Genomic DNA, 21,875 nt, shown 5'->3' with positions numbered 1-21,875 from the left:
AGAAGGCAATGATTGCTCAGAAGCTCAGGGACTCAATACTGTGCACGTCTAGGCAATGGTCTCATCTTGACTTAAGTTTCACATGAAGCCGTGTGTTTGCTTGAAACTTTTTCGGAAAAGTACTTTGCTGTTAATTTTGTCAAATATACATATACCATATTTAGGTTTAAAGATAAAACTGTCTGTTTACTTAGTTTTTAAAATTCCCAGTAAATTAAATCAAGCACTTGGGATCATTCTACCATTATCACGTATGTGGCTTATAAACTGCCTATTTATATCATCAAATAAAGAATTATATTCTTATCCCATTTCTCTGTGTTTTCACTTGGTTAGCATCTTTTACTGGTTTTCCTTTGGTGGATTCTAACATCCTTTATCTTTCTAATTGCTTAAGTCTCTTGAAACATAAGCAGCTAGTTGTCGTTTTAATAATTTTCATTTGTATTTTGATCTATTTTCATATGGTCATTGCCATGCATAAAAATAATCCATTTCATTTCTTAAAAGCTTTCACAGATCTGCGCTGAATCAAAGTGCAAATATTAAACTCTTAAAAATATTCCGTTATGCGAGATCATGTATTTGGCATTAACTTTTCATATGTTTGGTACACAAATATGCAAAATTTTTCCTTTATTCCTATAAACAAAAATGTTGACATCAAAGGCAGCTGGAGTTCCTTTGCTGAGTCTGCATCATATTAATTAGAGTATGCAATTAAATATTTTGGAGAACGTGTATTAGCACAGTGTTTTAAAACAGAGGATTTTAGTGCTTCAAATCATAAACACAGGCTCACAATGAAAAAGGCAATTTAAGACTAAAACATGCTACTAATTGATGAAGCATGAAAACATATCAGAATAACCTAACATCAAAACTACATGCATTAGTTATGTTAAACTCCTCAAGCTGGAAAGCCTAAAATAGGAGCCTAAGGTTTTACCTATAATTCCTTTCTTTAGTTTCTATAGAATTTTGTTCTCTGAGATTTATGAGCAAGTTCTAAATTCATTCCATTTACAAGGATAGTATTTCTTTTTATGATATGAGAAAAAAATGTTTTATTTCCATTAAATTGGAAATAGAAATTTAATGCTTATGAGTTTGATGGTATAGAACATACAATATAATATGTAGACTTTCATTATAGAACTGTCTAATATGTAACTATTATGTCTTATAGTTAAATATGAAAAGGAGATAATTTTCAACTTAAAATTTGAAATGAATACATTTGTCAATAAAAATAAGAAACAAGGTAAATGCAAATGAACATGTAGGAAATCAATGTAATTATTTCTAATGTGACTCATATAAAGTAACTGTGGAATAATTTGGACTTAAAAGGCAGAAAAAAGGAAGTTAGGTTAGATTTTAAAATTTGAGAGGTGGTCAGTATCTTTCTAATTTTAACATAGTCCACTAAAAAGGTAATTGAGGTAATTGCAATTTCATAAAATAAATGTGGAAAGTAATTGGAACTATGGAATACTGCATATATTTTTAATTTTTATTATTTTAAGTTTAATTTACCAGTCATTTTATACACACACACACACACACACACATATACACACGTATATATATTATATTTATATATGCTAATTATCTGAACATTATCTATAATGTGGTAGTTGAAGACAATCACCAGTTCCTGAAAGAAATCTTAAATAATAAATTTAGGAAGAGACAGAAATTAAACAAAGTATGTTGTATGTTATCTTACACTTCTCAGGAGTAGTGTTTAAGTATTCATTTCTAGTATAGCTAGAAACCTAACAAATTTAATTGTTAAACACTAATTAGTGTTACGTAAAAGTGATAACTTACTTCAAATGTCAGCAAAAGAATATAGACTCCTACGTAATATACATTGTCTAAAACCAATAATTTCTTTAAATTTTATTACTAATTCCTGGAAAAAGGAATTCCTTATTTTGTAAAATAGATAACATATATCACATTAGTTAACTTTGGGTATTTAGCTTATTTTACTATATGATCAAAAATCTTCATTTCAGTAAAACATCTGAAAAGTATCACTGTAATTTCTTGGTGAAATATAGCAGATGTAATATTTCTATCAACAAACGTTTTAGAGAAAACCCCAGTTTCAATTGAAATTTCCATGATATATTCATATGCCATAGATATATGTTACCAAGGTGAAGTTACCTAGCAGGTAAGATGTAAAATAAAGTTTTTAATATCTGTATTTAAGAATTATATTTAATTGTAAATGTTTTTATTCTTATCATACCTGAAGTCACAAACATACAGAAGAATGACAATTCTTAAATAAATCATGATTATTAAAATAAAATGTAAACAGAAATCCTTCAGATTGTGTAATATAAATTCTAGTGCCCCTAAAATAAGTCTTAATTTAAAACAATCTCTGCCTTTACTATTGATTTTCATTTCAGTTAGGAGAAGGAATAATAGAGACACAAAACTATCACTTTTAAAGAAGTTAACATATGTTTAAAATCATTCTGAATACATTTCTTACAAAAGATTTACAACTCACTTTTTTCAAATATTCAACCTCTTTATAATGTGCTGCTTCATATCAAAATCTGGCATGGAATATTGGTATTAATATAATGTTTTTTAGAAAAATGCAACTATAGTAAAAATAAAAGAAATAGTGTGGCATGTGATTTAAAATGAGAGTAAAGAAATTTAATAAGGTTTATAATTTTTACTAATCTTTATGATGTAATTAACTGTTAGAAGTAAAAAGGCATCTTTCATCCCTGGATTTCATAGATGTAGATTGTTGAAGCCAGTATTCCAGAAAATGTTAAGGGTTTCCCATTGATATTACATTAAAAATTATCTATGGCCTAGAAAGTAAACTTTAATATTTTATCTTATTTTAAATATTAAAAGATATTAAAATTTTTAAAGACTGTGGAATAATAAATTTATATATTTGGAAATTCAAAGAAAACTAAAAAAGTCACATTTAATTCTGGAATGCATCAAGACTTCTGTTTTACTCCTTTGAATCACACATTTTTCTTCCAAAAACCATTTTTCTTATGTTATGATTTCTGTTTGAAATTTGAACTTTCTATTTATACTGATATTATATGTTTTGTAGTTTTAATTAAAAAGACCTTTCCTGCCAACTGTGTTTTAACTCTGTGTTTTGAAAGAGACTCCTTCCCTTTCAAACATTTTCTAATTTTTCTTTCAGACTTCTCGACTTGTGTTTAGAGACAGCCTGACTGGAATAAAGTGGGAGAAATTTGGGGACTTGTTACATCTGATATGGTACAGAAAAAAAAAATCAGTCCCCCCCCCCCCCCGGGCGGGTTTAACAAATGACAACTCTGAAGATAAAAACTTTGTGTATCTGCTGGTTACCTGCAAAACACTAGCTAAATTCAAACCATTCACTTCTTAGCTGCTCAGCTTCCTCTAAACCACTGTAATGCAAATTAAAAGGACCTCAAAGGATTTTTTTATATTGATATCTGCAGATCAAGTGTATCATTAGTCTTTTCTGGCATTTTCCACAGTGCTTTTAGTAGACAGCACTATATTATGTAAATATTTCTGGTTACTATTTATTGAAGTGGTTTCCGAAATTTTTCTTTGGATAAACCTTTTTTTAATGCTTTCACTCAGAATCCTAGAGGAGCTACCCGAGTTGGGAACTTTAGTGTTGCTCTTTGTACTTCAACTTTTAATATCAGAGCACATATTGAAACCATAAACACAATGAAAATTCGAAAAATATTAGGACGATATTAGAATATACCCCCTCCTTTTATCGTATCCTTAAAGAGCCAAGAGCGTGGGGAGTGGCAGGAAGAAACGTTCTTAAGATCTAAACTCTGGACACCGTCCTGCGAGTGTTTAAACCCCTAGAAACGTGCAACCTGAGGAACACCGCCTTTCCAAGACTAAAACAATGTTAGATTCTCAAAATATCGGCAAAGAAAGCCTTACCGTCAAACGCTCGCCGCAGGTTCCAGCTCAGACCCAGACTGAAAAGCTGAGCAGCTGGTGAACAAAAGTTTTAACATTTTTTTAACGAAGTCTGCAAAACTAATTTCCCTCAAAATAGGGTTCAATTTCCGTTAAAGAAAGCAGCGCTTTCAAATCTTAGAATTCCTGATCACTCCACCCCATCCTACCTTTAAGCAATGGAAAACACTTCGATCTTTTACCGGGATGTAAAGGTTTATTGCGAAACCATTATCCTGCAGTACTACTTAAAGGAAGAGGGAGATAGGCAGAAGCGGGAGGGACTGGGTCTTTCTGCCTTAAGGACACTCAAAGACTAATCAATACTTTTTCCTAACTCAAACCAGATGGCTGACCCAGTTTGTGTCCCCATTAATCCCATTAACAACTTCAAAGACCTGGTCCCCATCCTCTGGACACCTGAGACAATGAAAATAACTGGGCGACGCTTGTGTAGCCTTCGGCGGGAGAGGTGAGCGCGGATATTCTCCGGATGCGCTGCGTCCCAGGCAGGCTCTACTGTTGCTGCCTCTGGCTTGCCTGTGGAAACGACTTTGCCTCCAGCAGATTGTCGTCCATCAAACAAGTGGACGTATCAAAACCTAGCCGTCGCTGGCACTAATTCACCGATGGCAAGTGTTTTAACTCATTTTCCGTGTTGCAGGATTGTAACCTTGGAGAGCTGAAGCACCTAAATTGAGAAATGTAAAAGTGAGATTTTAGTAAATAGAACCATGGTGGAGGTGGGGATGAGGGCGCGATTATTTGGTTAATTTTTGAGTGGAATAGAGGATTAATTTCTGGGGTGGGGGTGGGGAGAAAGAGGACACAGACTGGCTCCCGAGGGCAAAGGTTGGCAGAATGCCTGCAATATTCACATCTCATTGACCAGAACGAAATCGCTTCGCAGTATTGTTGATCCAGGGAAAGTCCTTGGTGGACATGTGGCTAGGAAATTGAGTGGGACCATGAAAACGGGGAGGGGGGGCCGGGGGCGAGGGGCGGGGGAATGCATTTGTAGCAAACTAGGGAAGGGAGAGTCCACACGCGAGCACAGGTGAGGATGCTAGGACCTGGATGTCCGTAACTGTCAACGCGCCCCGCGCTCTCCTCACACCTGACCAACCAGGTTTTTCTCCTTTTGAACCTTTCCAGCCCGAGGCACACAGCCTTGCAAACTCCCACCTGGCGCCCCAGTGCATTTAAAGCCAAGCCACAGACACAAGTTGCAAAAGAGCTAGGCGCTCCGCTCTTCTGGACATCAAAAAACCTGAAGTTTGCAAAAGTTCACAGAACGCGCACCAAACTAGCAGTGATTTGTATCCTTATCCTTACTGCTACTTCCATGCTGCTTAAGAACAAGGTGCACTGTTAACTTTTCTGCAGGTGACAAGGCACCTTTCCCGAGAGACGTGAGTCAGTCACACGCTGGGTGTGGGACCGGGGGTGGCGTGCGCCTGAAGCCATTCTGCTAAGAAGTCTGGAGGCGAAAGTCGCTGCCGGCTGCCGCTCGGGGCGCGCCTCTTGCAGCGCTGGCGGCTGGCAGCGGCCGGCGGGCGTGGACGCGCTGTGTGCGTCCAGCCAGCGATAGGAAGTGGAACTCGGAGCGCGTGGCGCACACTGAGCGGGAGTTTTGGAGGGAGTTTGCATGTGGTCAGCGCTGGGCTTCTAAGCCAGCCCCCAGCTCACATTACACTCTATTTATAACCTCTCAGAGCCATTTCCCCCTGAAAGCAGTTCTCTGGGACCACCTTCTTTTGGCTTCAACCTCTCCTACTCTTGACATCTGAGTAGCTCGGAGGGAAGCTTCTCCAGGTCCCAGTGTTTATACGTAAAAGAGACTGGCCTCTAGGGCTCTGGACCGGGATTATCTGAACTCTGCAGAAACGCGAGCGGCTATTGCTTTGGGAGGGCGAAAAAGTTAACACAATTTCCAGTGAAAAGTGACAGACGGTGGTGGCGTTTGGAACCGCTGTGAAGTCTTCTGCCTGGAACCTGAGACTTGCATGCTATGGAACACCCGCTCTTTGGCTGCCTGCGCAGCCCTCACGCCACAGCGCAAGGCTTGCACCCGTTCTCCCAGTCCTCTCTCGCCCTCCATGGAAGATCTGACCATATGTCCTACCCCGAGCTCTCCACTTCTTCTTCATCTTGCATAATCGCGGGATACCCCAACGAGGAGGGCATGTTTGCCAGCCAGCATCACAGGGGGCACCACCACCACCATCACCACCATCACCACCATCACCAACAGCAGCAGCACCAGGCTCTGCAAACCAACTGGCACCTCCCGCAGATGTCCTCCCCGCCAAGTGCGGCTAGGCACAGCCTCTGCCTTCAGCCTGACTCAGGAGGGCCCCCGGAGCTGGGGAGCAGCCCTCCAGTGCTCTGTTCCAACTCTTCGAGCTTGGGCTCCAGCACTCCAACCGGGGCGTGCACGCCAGGGGACTACGGCCGCCAGGCACTGTCACCCGCGGAGGCGGAGAAGAGAAGTGGCGGCAAGAGGAAAAGCGATAGCTCAGGTAAGGACGCCCGTGTCTGGGGGAAGGGGCCAGAGAGATGACAGGGAAGATTCTCGCACTCTAGTGTGGTGGTCGGGAAGATGGTGCCGGTTTGCACTTTCTGGTTTCCCGCGAGGCAGCTTTGGCGGTGTTATTTGCGGGCACGTGTTTTTCCTGAGGCAACGCTAGCAGTCAACAGCGCTACACTCTCCAAGGTTTAAACTAGTTTACCAGAGAGTTGAGGGGGGGAAAAAAAAAGACAAGTGACAGTATGTGAAATCGATTGGGAAGCGTGACCTTCCATCTGAGATGATGGGTGGAGGACGCAGCACCCTGGGACGAGCGTCAGCCAGGCGAGCCTGCGTGCCTGTGCCACTCTTTGACTTTTCCCTTGCAAGTTCCCGACTCCAAGTGACTCTTCTTTCCCCGTGGTTAACTGGATTTCCATATTATTGCACAATATTTGGAACTTGCAGTGGAACTTGGCAAAGCGTATGAGAAAAAAAAGTTTCAGATTTTTTTCACAAAAATTCTGATTTCAGAGTTCTTTAAATAGCATTCTATTCCAAATGGTTAAAAAAAATCCCTTTCGAGGGGAAAATATAACCTAGGAAAACAAGATTTTAAGGAATGTGTCACAGAGATGTAAATAAATACATGGTCAGTCTCTTGAAGAAAAACTTTTCATAACAAAAGTTATATTGAGGAGGTGTTAATCTTAAGAAAGAACCTCAATTTCAAAAGAGGAAATCATCCTGCAAATGAGTATTTTCCAAGACAAGTATTGAGAAACAAACTGCTGCGTTGGGATAGTGCTGGTTCCTACATGCCTGAGGCTGGTAGGGGAGGGTGTGCCTGGAGGCCTTGGTCTACATGGCAATCACTGGAATAGCCACACAAATGGAGAAACTTACTAAACAGATGCTTGAAGACATAGCCTGCTGACGGACTTGTAGCAATCCAGAGAAAGTAGTTTTCCTAGCAACTCCTCAATATCGTTTTTTTGTCTATCATTATGAAACTTTACAATTCAGGGAGCTTTCAATTTTCTTCTGTAGCTAAGCAATAGTGCTACCTGTATTCCCTCTTTTTGGAAGGTGTCATTTATTTAGTATAATATTTACCTATTTTTCCTGCTTTGTAGAATTGGTTTAAATGGCCTATGAGGCAACTCCAGGTAGTGGTTTGAAAGATTAGAAAAGGTTTATGCTTTAAGAAGCTTTATGTAACATCCCTGATAAATGACGGCATGTATCATATTCATTGCAGCAATGTTATCAGTTGCCTTGCAGGGTTAATATGGGATGGATTCTTGTCACAAACCTAAAGTATAGCTCTTCTTCTTGCAAGGTTGAGGTGAACTTTTGATGCGTTACTAAAAATTAGTTGACATCTAGGAAAGTTACCAGCAGTATCACTCACTTTTGTTAATTCTTAATAACCGTAAGTGAAATTCTCTTAAGACAGAGCTAAAAGGTTAATCATTGCAAGAAGGTTATCATCTTTATTAGAAAAAAAGTGTCACTTTTAGAATGCAGTTATTTCCCAGTCTCAATATTTGATTTTTTCAATGTAATTTTTTTTGGAGATAAATCCCAATCAGGTTGCTTAGCACACTTTTACAATTATCAGAGATAGATTGTTCCTTATGTTTCCTGAACCTCATGAATCAATTGCATCTAAGTTTCCAGGACAAACTGAATTTTTTTTTATAGGCATGTGTTGTTTCGGTTAGCGGGAAACAAAAAGTGGGATCTGAGAACACCTTTCTTAAGAAAATTAATTATAACAATAGTGCTGCCCTCCTTTGTTGAAAATAAAGTATAGGACAAAATAAGTTTTTTTTTAACATGTCAAAACTCATAATTAGTGTACTGGAGAAACAAACACAAAACTTGTAATACTTCGTGTGTCACATACATTAACTATTAAGAGATTACCTTTTGAGTGAAAAATACAATTCAGTAACACCAACGATAGACTTTGGATACATGTCTGAAAGGAACATTTTACTAACTAAAATATCAAATATTTTCTGATAAACATGAATAATCATTGAAATTGAAGTTTAATTTGCCAATTTCACTATGCAACCTACTATCTGCTAGTCTTAAGATGGATTAAATTGAAGATACTTTCTCCTCTGATGACTACACATTTGGTTTTCCTTAACTTGCATTATCATCTTCATTCCATGGTAAGAGTATCTTTCATGCAGAAACTAAAACTATAGAGAAAATTACTATAATTTTGACATATTATATATAATATATCTAATTGCTTATAGCACAGCTTTAATATTTTGATATTTCCAACATATAAAGTTAAATTCTTTTCTAAATTCTTGAAATTTTTAATTGGATACATCTTATCATGCAGAGTAAAGACCATTTATTTATATTTTGTTAGACTGCTTATAATTACTATGTATTTATAGTTGAAAGTAGATGCAATACATATAAATTCAGGTCAGTTGGAACACAAATTCTGTATTCCTATATCTAATACCCAGATTGTATGTGCACGCATGTGTGTGTGTGTGCATAGTCATGCAAAATTCTAATATAATTTTAAGTACTAGTGTAGTATTTAAATTAACTCAAGTTCTTATTTGTGGTAGTGATGGTAAAGTTATCAATATACTGTAACACTTTAGTGTGCCTTTGTATGCATTTACACACCCAAACACACATGAACACAAACACATATGCAAATTCGAGAAGCTCAAAGAAACAAGTATTTGTGAACTTAGGCTTCTACTGTAGTTTATGGACAATTAAAAATGACCAAGTTTAATACAAACGCGCATTGTTATTTTATATGCATTAAACATTTTTGCAACTTTGAATCTGCTATGCTTTCCAGCATTATTAGCAAAACCAACATCTGCCATATCTTCAAAGGAACTCTTAAAATCAAACTCTAAAAATCAAAACTTTACTACTGTACTTAAAACAATCTATACAAAGCAGGTGATTCTGAAAAAAATGTCTATAAATAGTGTGAATTGCTCAACTTCAATTACATTTGATTGTTCTGCAAGCGATGCAATAATGGGTATAAGCTGTTCACGTTCAGTTAAGCCAAAAAAAGATTAATCAATCTACTGTTAGTTTGTATGTAGGTAGTATAGTAAATAAATATGTAAATACTTTATTCAAGTTAATCGACCGTCATGTTTTCTGAAAGGAAAACAGTTACTTTATTGTCATATAAGATTATAGCTTGTCATTCCAAGCTATTATCTTAGTATTAATAAAAACAATCTGTTGAATCTTGATGATTATAGAATACAGAATGACCTAAATATCCAGGTTTTTAGTATACAACAATCAGTTATTTTCTGGAGTAATGATGAATTTTAAGTGTGAACACTTTAAAGTGATGACCTGCCTTAAAAAAAAAAAATTCAAAGTGCCATTGACCTACATGAATGTTCTGAAATGATTATACTCAATTCAAGAGCAACAGTTCCTTTAGAATTTATTGTTAGAAAATAGAATGAAGAGAAGGGTGAATGCATATAAAAATAGGAATCAGTTCTGGGTTTTTATGAATATGTTTATAGTTCATTTGAAAAGCAAAAGTTTTAAATGCTAGGTAAGCACTGCTAAAACTTTCATTTGAGCTAAAAATTCAGAAATAAATATCTAAAATTTTAATTATTGTTCACTTATCAATGGAGACTGTTATGTTGGCACCTAGTAAACTGATAACCACTAATAAATTGAAAAAAATATATATATCCTAAGCATTTTTCAGTTTTCCTCTGTTTGAAAGCTTTAACAGCTTTGGAATTTATAGTAAGCATATAAAACTTATTATAAGACCTAGATAGTCTAAGAAGTTAATTTTAATAGAGGTAAACTAGATAAAAGGATCAGCCCATGGATTTAGGGAAATTTGAGAAGTTATTTCCATACTTAATAGAATAAGCAATATATTTCATTTGAGAAATAACCTACGCATGAATTAATAGATAAATTATGTAAAGAAAGAAAGAAAGAAAGAAACCCACACATAAATGTACTACATATTCTTGGCATGGTAATGTTGCCAATTTTATTCATTTACTTTACTAAAAATTATGGTTTAAAACATAAAAGAAGTGAGGGAGGGCTTTTTAGATTTCTGCCCAATGAAAAAAGAACAATATACTGCCACAATGTATTTTAGTTTGGTATTATATTCACTTCAGTAATTTACTTCTAAATTTTCAGAGTCTACCTCTTTTCCAATAATTGTTATCATGATTATGAACAATAAATGCTAAGGATAGAAGAATGTTTGAAAATAAAAATGAAGCAATATACCTTCATATATATTGGTTGAATTAATAGTTGTGGATGATTTACTCTGAAATTTTCTATATTTTTGCCATATATTTTTTTATGATAATAAATCTACTTGTGAGGAAAGTAGATTTGCACATGAAGTAATTATGCAGTAGCATTTTTTTCTTCATGATTGCAATCATAAATTAAGAAAGATTAATTCTTGAATGGCCAGTTTAATTACATTTCCAGACTCATGATATTGATGACTGATGCCAGTGGAGAAATGAAAAAAAAAAAATAGATAAATACAAAGACCAAAATCCAGAAATTAAATATTGAGGTAGGTATGATATGTATTTCTTATGCCATATGTTTAAGTAAGAAGACAAATTGAACTATCACAATTCATTTCTCTATTATTATTTTGTTTGTTATGTGGTTTACTAGACAGTTTGTAAAGGTTAAAGAAAATGAAGGTTTTTCTATTTTTGTTATGATGTCCTCAAGTCATTCAACTTGATAAGGTTCAAAATCCATCTAGAGAAAATTTGAAGTTTTATGGATTACTTTCTTTTTCTCATGAAGTAAAACATACAGTGACAATGCTTACTTTTCTTAGGGTCTTTTACTTAACATTATAAAAGTAGAGGGTTTTTTTTTCTATATGGAAATTATTTTAGGTATTATTTTACAATACAAAATAATCAATAAATAATAATCCATGTGCACATAATTCAGACAGTGTTTCTATTTTAGTGTTTTTATATTTACCACTACATAAACAGAAAGTTTCTTGGAAAGAATATACATTTGTATGTTATTGAACGGGTCAATTATTAACTTCCTCTATATTTGCAATTTTAAATATACAATATCAAATTATTCATGAAACCTTCCTTTATCATGTTACAGTTTCCACAGCAATGTAATATTTCTGTAATATATATATGTATATGTGGATATATCACACATATTATGTTCTGTAAACTTGGTATTGTGCTTTGGATTTTGGTTCCTATAAGATACTGAAAATATCTCATCATGTGTTTTTGTTCTCTTTCATATGTATATGCATATGAACAAGAATAACCCAGTAAAATCTATATTATATGTACACATTTTTAAAAAGGATTTATATGAAAGAGGAGAGAGCTCTTGAAAATAATCACTTTGCTTTCTATATACTACACAGATTTCAAATTAACAAATTGGATCTTCCATTTATACATTATTTCTCACTACCTTCAGAAGTTAATATTTTCTTAAAAGTTTAATAATTCCAAAACACTATGTATTTTGGTACTTAATTCTTTAATTCTTGGAGTTTTTACTTTTATTGCAAATATAACAGAAGTTTACTAGGTAATAACTCATGGTTGTAAAAACTTTAGGGTTTTGATTAAAGATTTAAATTTAAAAATACTGCTTTTCAGAATTCATAGAATTAATTCAAGTTGAATGTTTGAAATACATTTAATTATTCAATGATTTGTTTTTAGAAGATTTCTTTCTAAAACATTATAGGTATATTTCTATAGGATAGACTATATTGAAATTATTAATATAAGATGCTTATTTTTGCAGTTTTTAGTATCTACTGATTTTAGTAGAAGAATGGTAAAAATAAAATAAGAAGGACCCTGAATTAACTAGGAATGGCCAATTGTATTTAAAGCTCATTAAAGTAACCATTTACATAATATATGTGTGTATAACATATGTATATATTTATATATGTATGTGATATGTGTAATATATATGAGATATACATCTCTCTGTGTGTATATATGTATGCCTGTATGTATGCATGTACACACACACACACACACACAAATAGATAAAACCCCAATTTAATTCTTGGTAATAGTCTGAGTCAGGACATCAGGCACATTCAAGACCTAGTATGATGTAAAATGTTCTAGGTACAAAGTAAAATAGGAAATTTCAAGGATGTATAGCCATGCTTAGAGTGCAACAGGCTGAAGCCGGTATTTAATGGTAGTCATTAAAGTCAAGTCTTCAACTCCCCTGCAGGTTTTATTTTCTTTTGTTTTTCTCTTCCTCTGGACCATTTTTTCTCCACATTCTTCAAGAGATTCCCATAATGGCACTAACAACAACAACAAAAAGTTTCTTACCTGCATAACTGTAGGTAAGAAAGTGATTAAGATGAAGTCACCTCTCAGGCTCTGCAGAGACCTAGGGGAGGATCCAGCCTAAGTTGGCTGATGCCAGTAGGAACTGAAAGGTCTGAAATTTTGTTCTTTGCAAATAGGGCCTTAAAGCTTTGCCAGAAATGACACCCAAATAAAAAACTTATTTTAGCAATGTGATATTTATTTGCAAATGTAGTGATGAAATGTACTCAATGCCTACAGGGAAGTTTCTTACACTTTCTCTACTATAAGGTAAGCTTTTAGGTGATTATTCTTAGCTGTTTGAAAAATTAGTAGCCAAACTGAGGTGTTTTCTTATTTAGCTGAAAAAAAAAAACTTTAAAAGGGCAGTAATTCATATGAAATAAATACAAGTAATTTTTACAAATGATAGATTTTATTCTGATAGTTAAAACATGCAATTCAGGAAAACAGAATTGGCCCATAAAAAGCTTGGTGGAAACTAAATAGATAAAATGTAGCTTTGATTTTGTATTATACTAGTAATTTAGCAAATTGTTTTAATATATTTGGAACCATCTAAAGCGAGCTCTACTATAACTGGGTAGATTCAATTAAGTGACTTTGCTGCTTATTTAGTATTTGTCAAAAAGAAAATGAGCTTTCAGTATATTAACTGCCTTTAACACTTAAAATTTCCTCAACTACAGGCTACCGTTACTGTAGAATTTCATTTCTCAGTTGAAATATAAATGGGTTTGGATGCATTCAACTAGCCTGAATTTAGATAAATTATTGGTTCAGATTGAAATTACAGGAAAGCCAGAGGCTAGGCATCCAAATCTGTGGACCTGCTGCTGTTCATATTTCCAGCATTACCATATTTTAATATTTACTTTCAGAGTTCAAGAAATTATTGATGCTTTTTCTTCCAGAATTATACTTTGTCCCTAGAAGTAGTGCTTGACTAATTTTATTCCTGGATTTCCAGATGTTTGGGAAAAAAAAAAGTAGCAAGTTATTTTTGCATATATATCCTTTATACCCATTAGTTGATAAATCATTTTTTATTAATTGTTCATACAGAACTGGGGTACAGGCCAGAAGTGCAGGAGTGGTGAGAGGATTCAACAGAAACAGAGTGGGGAACAGAACAGGAAGATCAACAAAGTACACTGCTGAGGGGAGCAGAGGGTGAGACAGGAGAGGTCTGCTGTGCCGTGTGGGTCACCTCTGGGGTGGTGATTGATCTAGCACTGAAGCAATCATGGCCTGGTTTGGCTTGGCTTGGCTTGGTGTGGTTTGGCTTGACTTGACTTCACTGTGCAGCGCTGCAATCCGCTGCGCCAGCTGGGAGGGCCCCATTAGTTGATAAATCATAAAGGACTCATCTTATTCTTAGTCGTTCTATCAGATAAATAAAAATTAAAAAATAGGTGGCACACTCAAAGGGATAGTTGTCAAGTTTGCTGATTACAGTTAGTTGGTGAGTTGTATGTAAGTAGAGCAACCAGAAAGGGTGTCTCACCCAGGGTCTGTCCACAACTGTAAAATATTAACCTCTCTAAATGTGGGGAGACAAACAGGGAGTTTTACCAGAATCCATTGTGAACAGCAGGACAGAAGATTTCTAGCAAAGTTAGAATTTCAGTGGAAGATAGTAGTTGATATCAAGTGTCATTGAGTAGCCTATCTTCATGGCCTCCAATCTCCTGCTGCTTCCAGCAGTCAGGCATAATCAATGGACAACAATAAAGCACACACATCTCTGAGGATCAGATTCATAGAATTCAATCTAAAGGAATGTTGCCATTGAGGAGAAATGTTGAGAATAGATCTTGGAAAACACCATGTCTCATTCTGTATGTTCTGATCTGTGATTTAGCTTCTTTGCACCTTTTTCTAAAAAGTAAAGTGAGTTAATAAATGTAAAGCTCAGTATGTGTTAATTATTTTATCATATATAAATGAAAGTGCAATTTATATTTTTTTAATAATATAAGTTTATTTTTATATCATTTTGTACATTTTTTTGAAGGTGCAATTTTTTAAGGGCATGCACCATTTGGTAAAACTCTATTGTCTTGCCTTTTTATTTGTGTTTTATTATGAATATAGCTATAAAAATGTTTGCTTGCTTAAAAAATTGCTTAAGATAAAAATAACCTGCAACTGTCCTTAAAATTGTAAGTCACATGATATTTTCCTGAAATACAGGGTGAGCCTAGACAAAGTTGTATAAGAGAGTCAAGATGCCTTTTTTCACCCTTGAGATTCCTAAATCATAGCTTGTTTCACTTATAGTCTACTAACATCCTTTTTCAGGTGTCTACAGTCATTTCTCCATCAAAAACCTGTTTCAAAAGCACAGGGTAAGGGGTATTTAGTTAAAAGGAAATTTAAAACAAAGAAATTTAAAAATGATGTTAAAATTTTCAGTCTTCATTTCAGTTATTAAGTAGGAGGCTCAAATGATAATTTTTTTCCAGCTGTGTTATAAACATTTTTCCACAGAGCATTTATATATTGTATCTCTTTGCCAGTATTACATGGTACCATTTGGAGACCCCCATGAATAGCAGATATGAAAATTCGACTCAAAACTAAAAACTTATTATAATTCACATAATGTGCATAAAAATTTCTATTTTGGTGATGAATTTTTTTCAGAAAATAGTTCACATATTTGTATTTTCATTTGTACTTAATAATGTTTGAGAATAACTGTTAGGTTGAGGCAATAGAGATCAAAACACTGGAGTTGGCAGTACTTTGCAATCAGTTCTCCTCTTTGGTTTAATCACATGTTCTATAAGCACAGTTCAGTGTGGGAAATTCAGAAATGAATGTACCTTAGAGAAAATTTAAAGTATTATAGCTGATGGTATTTGGCAGTTGCTTTTGAGTAAGCAGTAAAATTGAATACTGTAAGTGTTAAAAGTCTGCGTGCCAAGAGTTAAATCTTTCAGAGTTCCTAGATTCATAGCAATTTGATCCCTGATGTATGAGAAATTCAAAAGAATAGAGATTGCTTCTCAGCTAGATGATGGAAAGGCTGGGAGAGAACAGGAAGAACAAAACATTCAATGTGCAATAACAAACAGCTTTGACAAGAAAGGGGCGTCTGTGTCAACTAGTTTGTTACTCTTGGAATTCAGGGTAGACTTGATTGGTTAGTTTTGTCAATGAGTTGTGATCTTTCATGTTTAAGCAGATCATTAGAATCAGAATGATTAAGATACTAAAAGAGAACCAAGGTGTCATCCCGTTCAATTAACGTATTTCCTAGATGAGAAAATGGGTCCAGAAAAGTTAAGTAATGTCTGTTCCTTCAGCCAACTAGTGGCAGCTGAACTTCCATATCCTGACTTCAGCCTACTGCCCTTTTAGGGAAAATCTCATAAAATATTTTGAAAACTTACATTTTTAGTCTTCCCAATAAAAATAAATCACTTAAAATGTTGGCTACTGCTTTTGAGAGAATAAAATGGAATTTGACAAAGTACTTTGCTTGGGTGTAAACTACCTCTCATTTTTCATTCTTGTTTTATGAATATGAACACTGACATGTTTTCTTAGTTCAATTTTCTAATGATGTAGTTCTTGTTATCAATTACCAATGTGCCTGAATATTTTTGACACCTCATACAATAAGCAATACTACTTTAAAGTTTCATATCTGATAATATGCAGGAGAACATTGTTATAAATTATAAGGAAAGTAATATTTGGATAGCCATTTGTGAATTGAAAAATCTGTTTCCTGTTTAAAAAATTATTTGCTACAAGGGAATTTTGTGAACTTGAGCTCTGTGTGTGTATGTGTTCAGATGAAGTAATGAAAATAGCTACAAGCAGAAACCAAGAACTCTCACTTGTCTCAAGTCATTAGCTTTATCTATATACTAGATAGGTCTTGAAATTTATTTTCTCTTTGAATACAATCCTCCTGCAAAGAATATTGTCAAACATATTAATGACTGTTTTTGCTTGCTTTAGCCAGATGTGCTTTCTTAGTCTTTTCTGTCCACACCCATATTCTCCACAGTCTGTAAATACCAGATTCATCTTTCCTCCCCAGGATCATGAACTGTGTAACCTCTGGAAACCTCTAATGCTGACCTCTTATAGTAATTCCAGAACCTGTGTTCTTTTAAACCCTCAAAACACTGCATCAAAAATATAGTAAGGTTTCCTCATAGTTTTTTTTTTTTTTGCTCCAAACACAACTCCCTTCCAAAAGTATATACATCAACCCTCCTTTTACATCATTAATTTTAATTTACATTTCAGAGGCTTTCACATTAATGATGTCATTTGTCAACTTCTCTTTCTCCACTAGATTTACATTAAAAACTCAATCATGCTACTTTTTCTGACAGTTCAGACCAAATCCACACTTATTCTACATCTTTTTATATTGTTCTATCCTTGCTTTGGTACCTGTTGCACTTAATTTACTTTTCTACTGAGAATACTTCATTTAACTCTCTTATGAGTGACTTTATTTCTTTACATCTTCCCTAATGGGATCATACGTACATATATAGTAATATATTGATCCTGTTATTCTTTTTGGAATTCTACATTAAGCTAAAATTATTCATAACATAAAAGTTTAATTATAGATTTTGTTACAGAAAATTGTGTAGAGTATTTCTTGACTGCAGCTCTGTATATTTAGGTATATATATTAGGAAGTATCAGAACACTGTTTTAAACTCTTAACATTTAGCGTTTACTCCAAAGACTTAAATAATACTTTGCTAAGAAGTACTGCCATAAATACATTAATTTGTATAGGTTTTATATATTTATGTGTATGTGTGTGAATACATATATATATATCACATATCATTCTGTATTTCTAATACATAATAGATACAGATATCAGATGTTAAGCAGCATTTGGTTGTAGACAAGAACAGTACAAAGAAAACTTGGCAGTATCTCATTCGTGGACATTAACCCTTCTTGTGTTGTGTATATTCCATCTCTAAGCATCTGACATAGTCATTGAATACTTAATTAACCAGCTAAACTTTTTGTTGCTATTGGTTTTGCTTTTATTTCAGCCTGTATTTCTTCAAAAGAGTTTTGTAGTAGTCCTCCTTATCTCAATACAAAAGGAATAAGATTTAACAAAGAATTTTTGTTAGGATAATTGTAAATTAACATGCATTTTTAACAATTAATATGGAGGGATTGCATATACCTGATACCCAGTTTCCCTCAATGGTATTATCTTACATAATTATAGTAAAATACTACAATCAGGGAACAGATAATGATATAATCTATTAACTCTATGCAAGTTTCTCTAGTTTTATAGACACTCCTATGTGTGTATATTTAGCTTCATGTTTGTTGGCAGATTTATTTTGTATTTTGATACCATGATATATTTTTCCAATACATATTAATAATTTTCATTAAAATATGACCAATAAGATCTCAGGTCAACACCACTTTGCATGGACATTTGCATTTTTCTCACCATGTTCATGCCTGTATGTTCCATAATAATACACTTAAATTATGACTTGTGATTCCTTTTGTTGTCTCCATTTCATTCTTTACCCTTTGCTTTTATTTATATTTATTTGTTTTGAATTTTGAATTGTATTTAATCTGGGTTCTGTTTTTCATATGGAAGGTACATTATTAATAGTCACAGCCTGGCTTGAAAAATCAAGTGTATTTTCTAGAGAAAAGATAATACTACTTGAAATACTAAAGCAAATAAGGAACAAAGATATCCCCAGCCTCTTGAAAAAAAAAATTATCTATAGCATTATAATATATTGCTTGTTTATTTAAAGTTAACTAAAATATACTATAACAGTTCATACATTTTTGGTGTGCCTCATGTATATATGGCATATTAAATTCACCGTGGAACAACCTGAGTGCCCAAGGACAGAGAAGTAGATCAGAAAAATGTGGTATATTTGTATGTATGTATGTTTGTATATATTATAATGTATGTATATATGTGTATTCACACATATACATGACATATGAATGCCATTTATGACAACTGGGGTGCAACTGGAAAGGATCATGCTAAATGAAATAAGTCAGAATAAGAAAGACAAATACAGAATGGTCTCACTTATATGTGGAGTAGAGAAAAACATAACAAAGAGTCAATCAAAAACAAACCAATAATAAACTCTCAACATCTGACTGCAAAACAGAGATTGAGGCTGGCAGGGTAAGAGTAAGGGGACGAGGGGCCCATGAAACATGATAGAGGATTGAGGGGCACAAGTGGTGGGCAGAGTATGAAAGTATGCATTTGTGGAGGTTTGAAATTATAACTCCAAGAGCAGATACAGAAATGTAAACCTACTCTGCTTCAATAAACATAATGTGTAAAAAATAGTCTAATTCTATTTTCTACCATACAGGTGACCCATTTTACCTGCCTTACCCACCATCCATCCCCCTCTGGTAATTTGATATTTTAGTCCATTAATATGGAGCCCTAAATACTTATCAAAAGGAAATTAAGTAATAAGTAGCGTGTCACTAAGTTTATTGACTAAATGAGACATGAGACTTTGCAAGGTTATGTTATACATTATTTTTGCTTTATTTAGTTCAGTTGTTTGGTTTTCTATAACATATTAATGAAATCAAGGTGTTTGCCTTTCTCTATCTGACATAAGTCCAGTCACCTTATTGCAAGTGGTAGGAAGTTATCTTTTCTTATAGTTGAATAGTTTTCTACTGTGAATATGTACTACAGTGTCTTTATCCAAGCATCTGTTGATAGTACTTATTATTTTTTTTTCTACTCGTGGCTGGTTTTTGATAATGCTGCAGTGAACATGACACATGTCTCCTCAATTTAGTCTTTGGAAAGGTCAATTTCTTATTTTTCTTTTGGTGTGGTTTCCAGTTGGGTTAGATGCAGAGAAGTGCTTGGTTAATCTTATTTGGTCATGGAAGTGCTTTGCGAATACTGAATAAATTGCCTACGTTAGAATTTCTGACACTTGGTACCAGACTTCCACTAGTAGGGTTAATCCAAAGTTTATTTTTTGGGCAATCTATACAAGCATTTAATGAGTATCCATTATAAGTAATTGTCTATATTTGTTTCTAGTTGAATACTATGAATCTTTCTAAATTGACATACTTCTGATTATGTGATATATATTTACCATTTTTTGAATAAATAAGGCAAAAATTTTGCATTTGTTATAACATATTCATAGCTAGCAGATGATATACAGTTTAAATTGCAAAGTATCTGTATTTTTAAATAATTTAGTGATGTTAAATTCAATTTCCTATGTGGAAATTTCATTACACTATTTTTGTTTGTTTGTTTGTTTTTGACTATTTTTTATTTTTATTTTTTTAACATCCCTGTTTACTCCCCCCCCCCCGGTGTGGTTATTAGTTTTCCCACCATGAAAGCATTCATGTCCTCCTTCACAGTCTATGTGCATTACTCTTCCTCTGTGTTCCACTCTCCCTTCTTGTAGTTTGTCTTGGTTCTTTATTCGGGTTCCACTTTTAAATGAAACGCTCTGGTATTTATCATTCTTCTGGCTCATTTCATTTAGTGTAATCTATTTCAGTTCCATCCATGCTGTTGCAAATGCCATTCATATATATATATACCACATCTCGATCCAGTCATCTTTTCTGGGGCACTTAGGTTGATTCCTATCTTGGCTGTTGTCGTTGTTTTGGAATGAGACATGATTTTCTATAGTCATTGTGTACATTTTTTGTTATGCATTGTTGAACTTCTCCACATTCTACACATCAAGTATTTATAGCATTTAGAGTGTCAGTCTAACAGAGAGACGATTAAGTAATTGGATAGTTGGGAAAAAATAATAGTAATCAATTTGCATCATAAGTATTAAATACAAGTAGTAGTGATACAAATACAAATAGTATGGATACAGAATGGGTGATTTGCTACAACTACTTAAAAGAATTACTTAAAAATTTTCAAGTAGACTGAATAAAAACATGAAAATCCTCTTTTATGTAGACATTGATACATGATGTTGATTCAAACTGATTCCTTCTCTTGAGTAAGTCTGGTTGAAATACTCAAACAATGGCACCTAACTAGAGAATGTGGATAGAAGAGACTAAGTTACCACACATGGCTAGTAAGGAAAGAATCATGATAGTAAGGGATAAATAAACTAGAATTGTCATCTGTGATTTTGAACATAGTAACATATCACATAATTGTGAAATAAATGGATATTTTTTTGGGAAAAAACTACTTGTGCAAGTGGTTAGCATTTATTTCTATAAAAGATTCAAAAATCTATTCATATTGTTATATATTTTATTAAATTAAAAAATATGTTATTCTTTCTCACAATGAGAAATAATTTTCAAACCATCCATGTGTCATGTGGTCATTTTATTCTGATGAATAACTCTCAACACTTATGTTACCTTGGAAAATATGGGCATTTTAAAGAACTATTGATGTCTCATAGATTATGATTAAGTTCATCAAGAGTTGAACTAGACCTTATAGTTTTCATAGTTTAAATTTATAGCATTAAAAATAGAGAAAATAATATAATGGTTTATCTTACGCTATTATGTTCAATACTTAGGCAAAAATAATTTCGTAGCATCCCATATCCCTCTTACCTTGTTCCAAATATTTTCAAACAGATTTCAGATATCTTATTATTTCATATGGATGTTTGCATTTTTAGAAAACTCCCAGGTGATTAACAATGTATAGTCAAGACCAACAATGGTGCAGATTATCCTTATTTCTAGATTAAAAAGTTCTGAGAGGTAGGGATTCTATATTTTCAATATCATTTTCTGTTCTCAGGGACTGTCAGCCACAGCTGCTTGATAAAAATGAGGAATTTATTAAAATGGCTAAACACGTGGTTATCACCAAAATTAATAATAACAATCTCCTATTCTGTGTAGTAAGTAGCCTGTAGCCATGCAATATTTAAATGTTGATCAAATTTAAATGA

General features: G+C 33.9%; 1 protein-coding gene across 1 annotated transcript in view; it reads left to right on the top strand.

Moving 5' to 3' along the window:
• The first annotated feature begins 5,716 nt into the window (after positions 1-5,716).
• The window catches only part of MEOX2 (mesenchyme homeobox 2), a 66,204-nt gene continuing 50,045 nt past the window's right edge, over positions 5,717-21,875 (top strand). Inside the window, exon 1 of the mRNA XM_004676736.1 lies at positions 5,717-6,509. Within this exon, the coding sequence (XP_004676793.1) occupies positions 5,999-6,509 (511 nt within the window). The 5' untranslated portion in view covers positions 5,717-5,998. The remainder of the gene's footprint in view (positions 6,510-21,875) is intronic.

This window comes from Condylura cristata, unplaced genomic scaffold (genome assembly GCF_000260355.1).
Source record: "Condylura cristata isolate star-nosed mole 26May11 unplaced genomic scaffold, ConCri1.0 scaffold00005, whole genome shotgun sequence".
NCBI lineage: Eukaryota > Metazoa > Chordata > Mammalia > Eulipotyphla > Talpidae > Condylura > Condylura cristata.
Note: the sequence above shows the minus strand (reverse complement) of the source record. Positions and strands in the feature narration are given on the sequence as shown.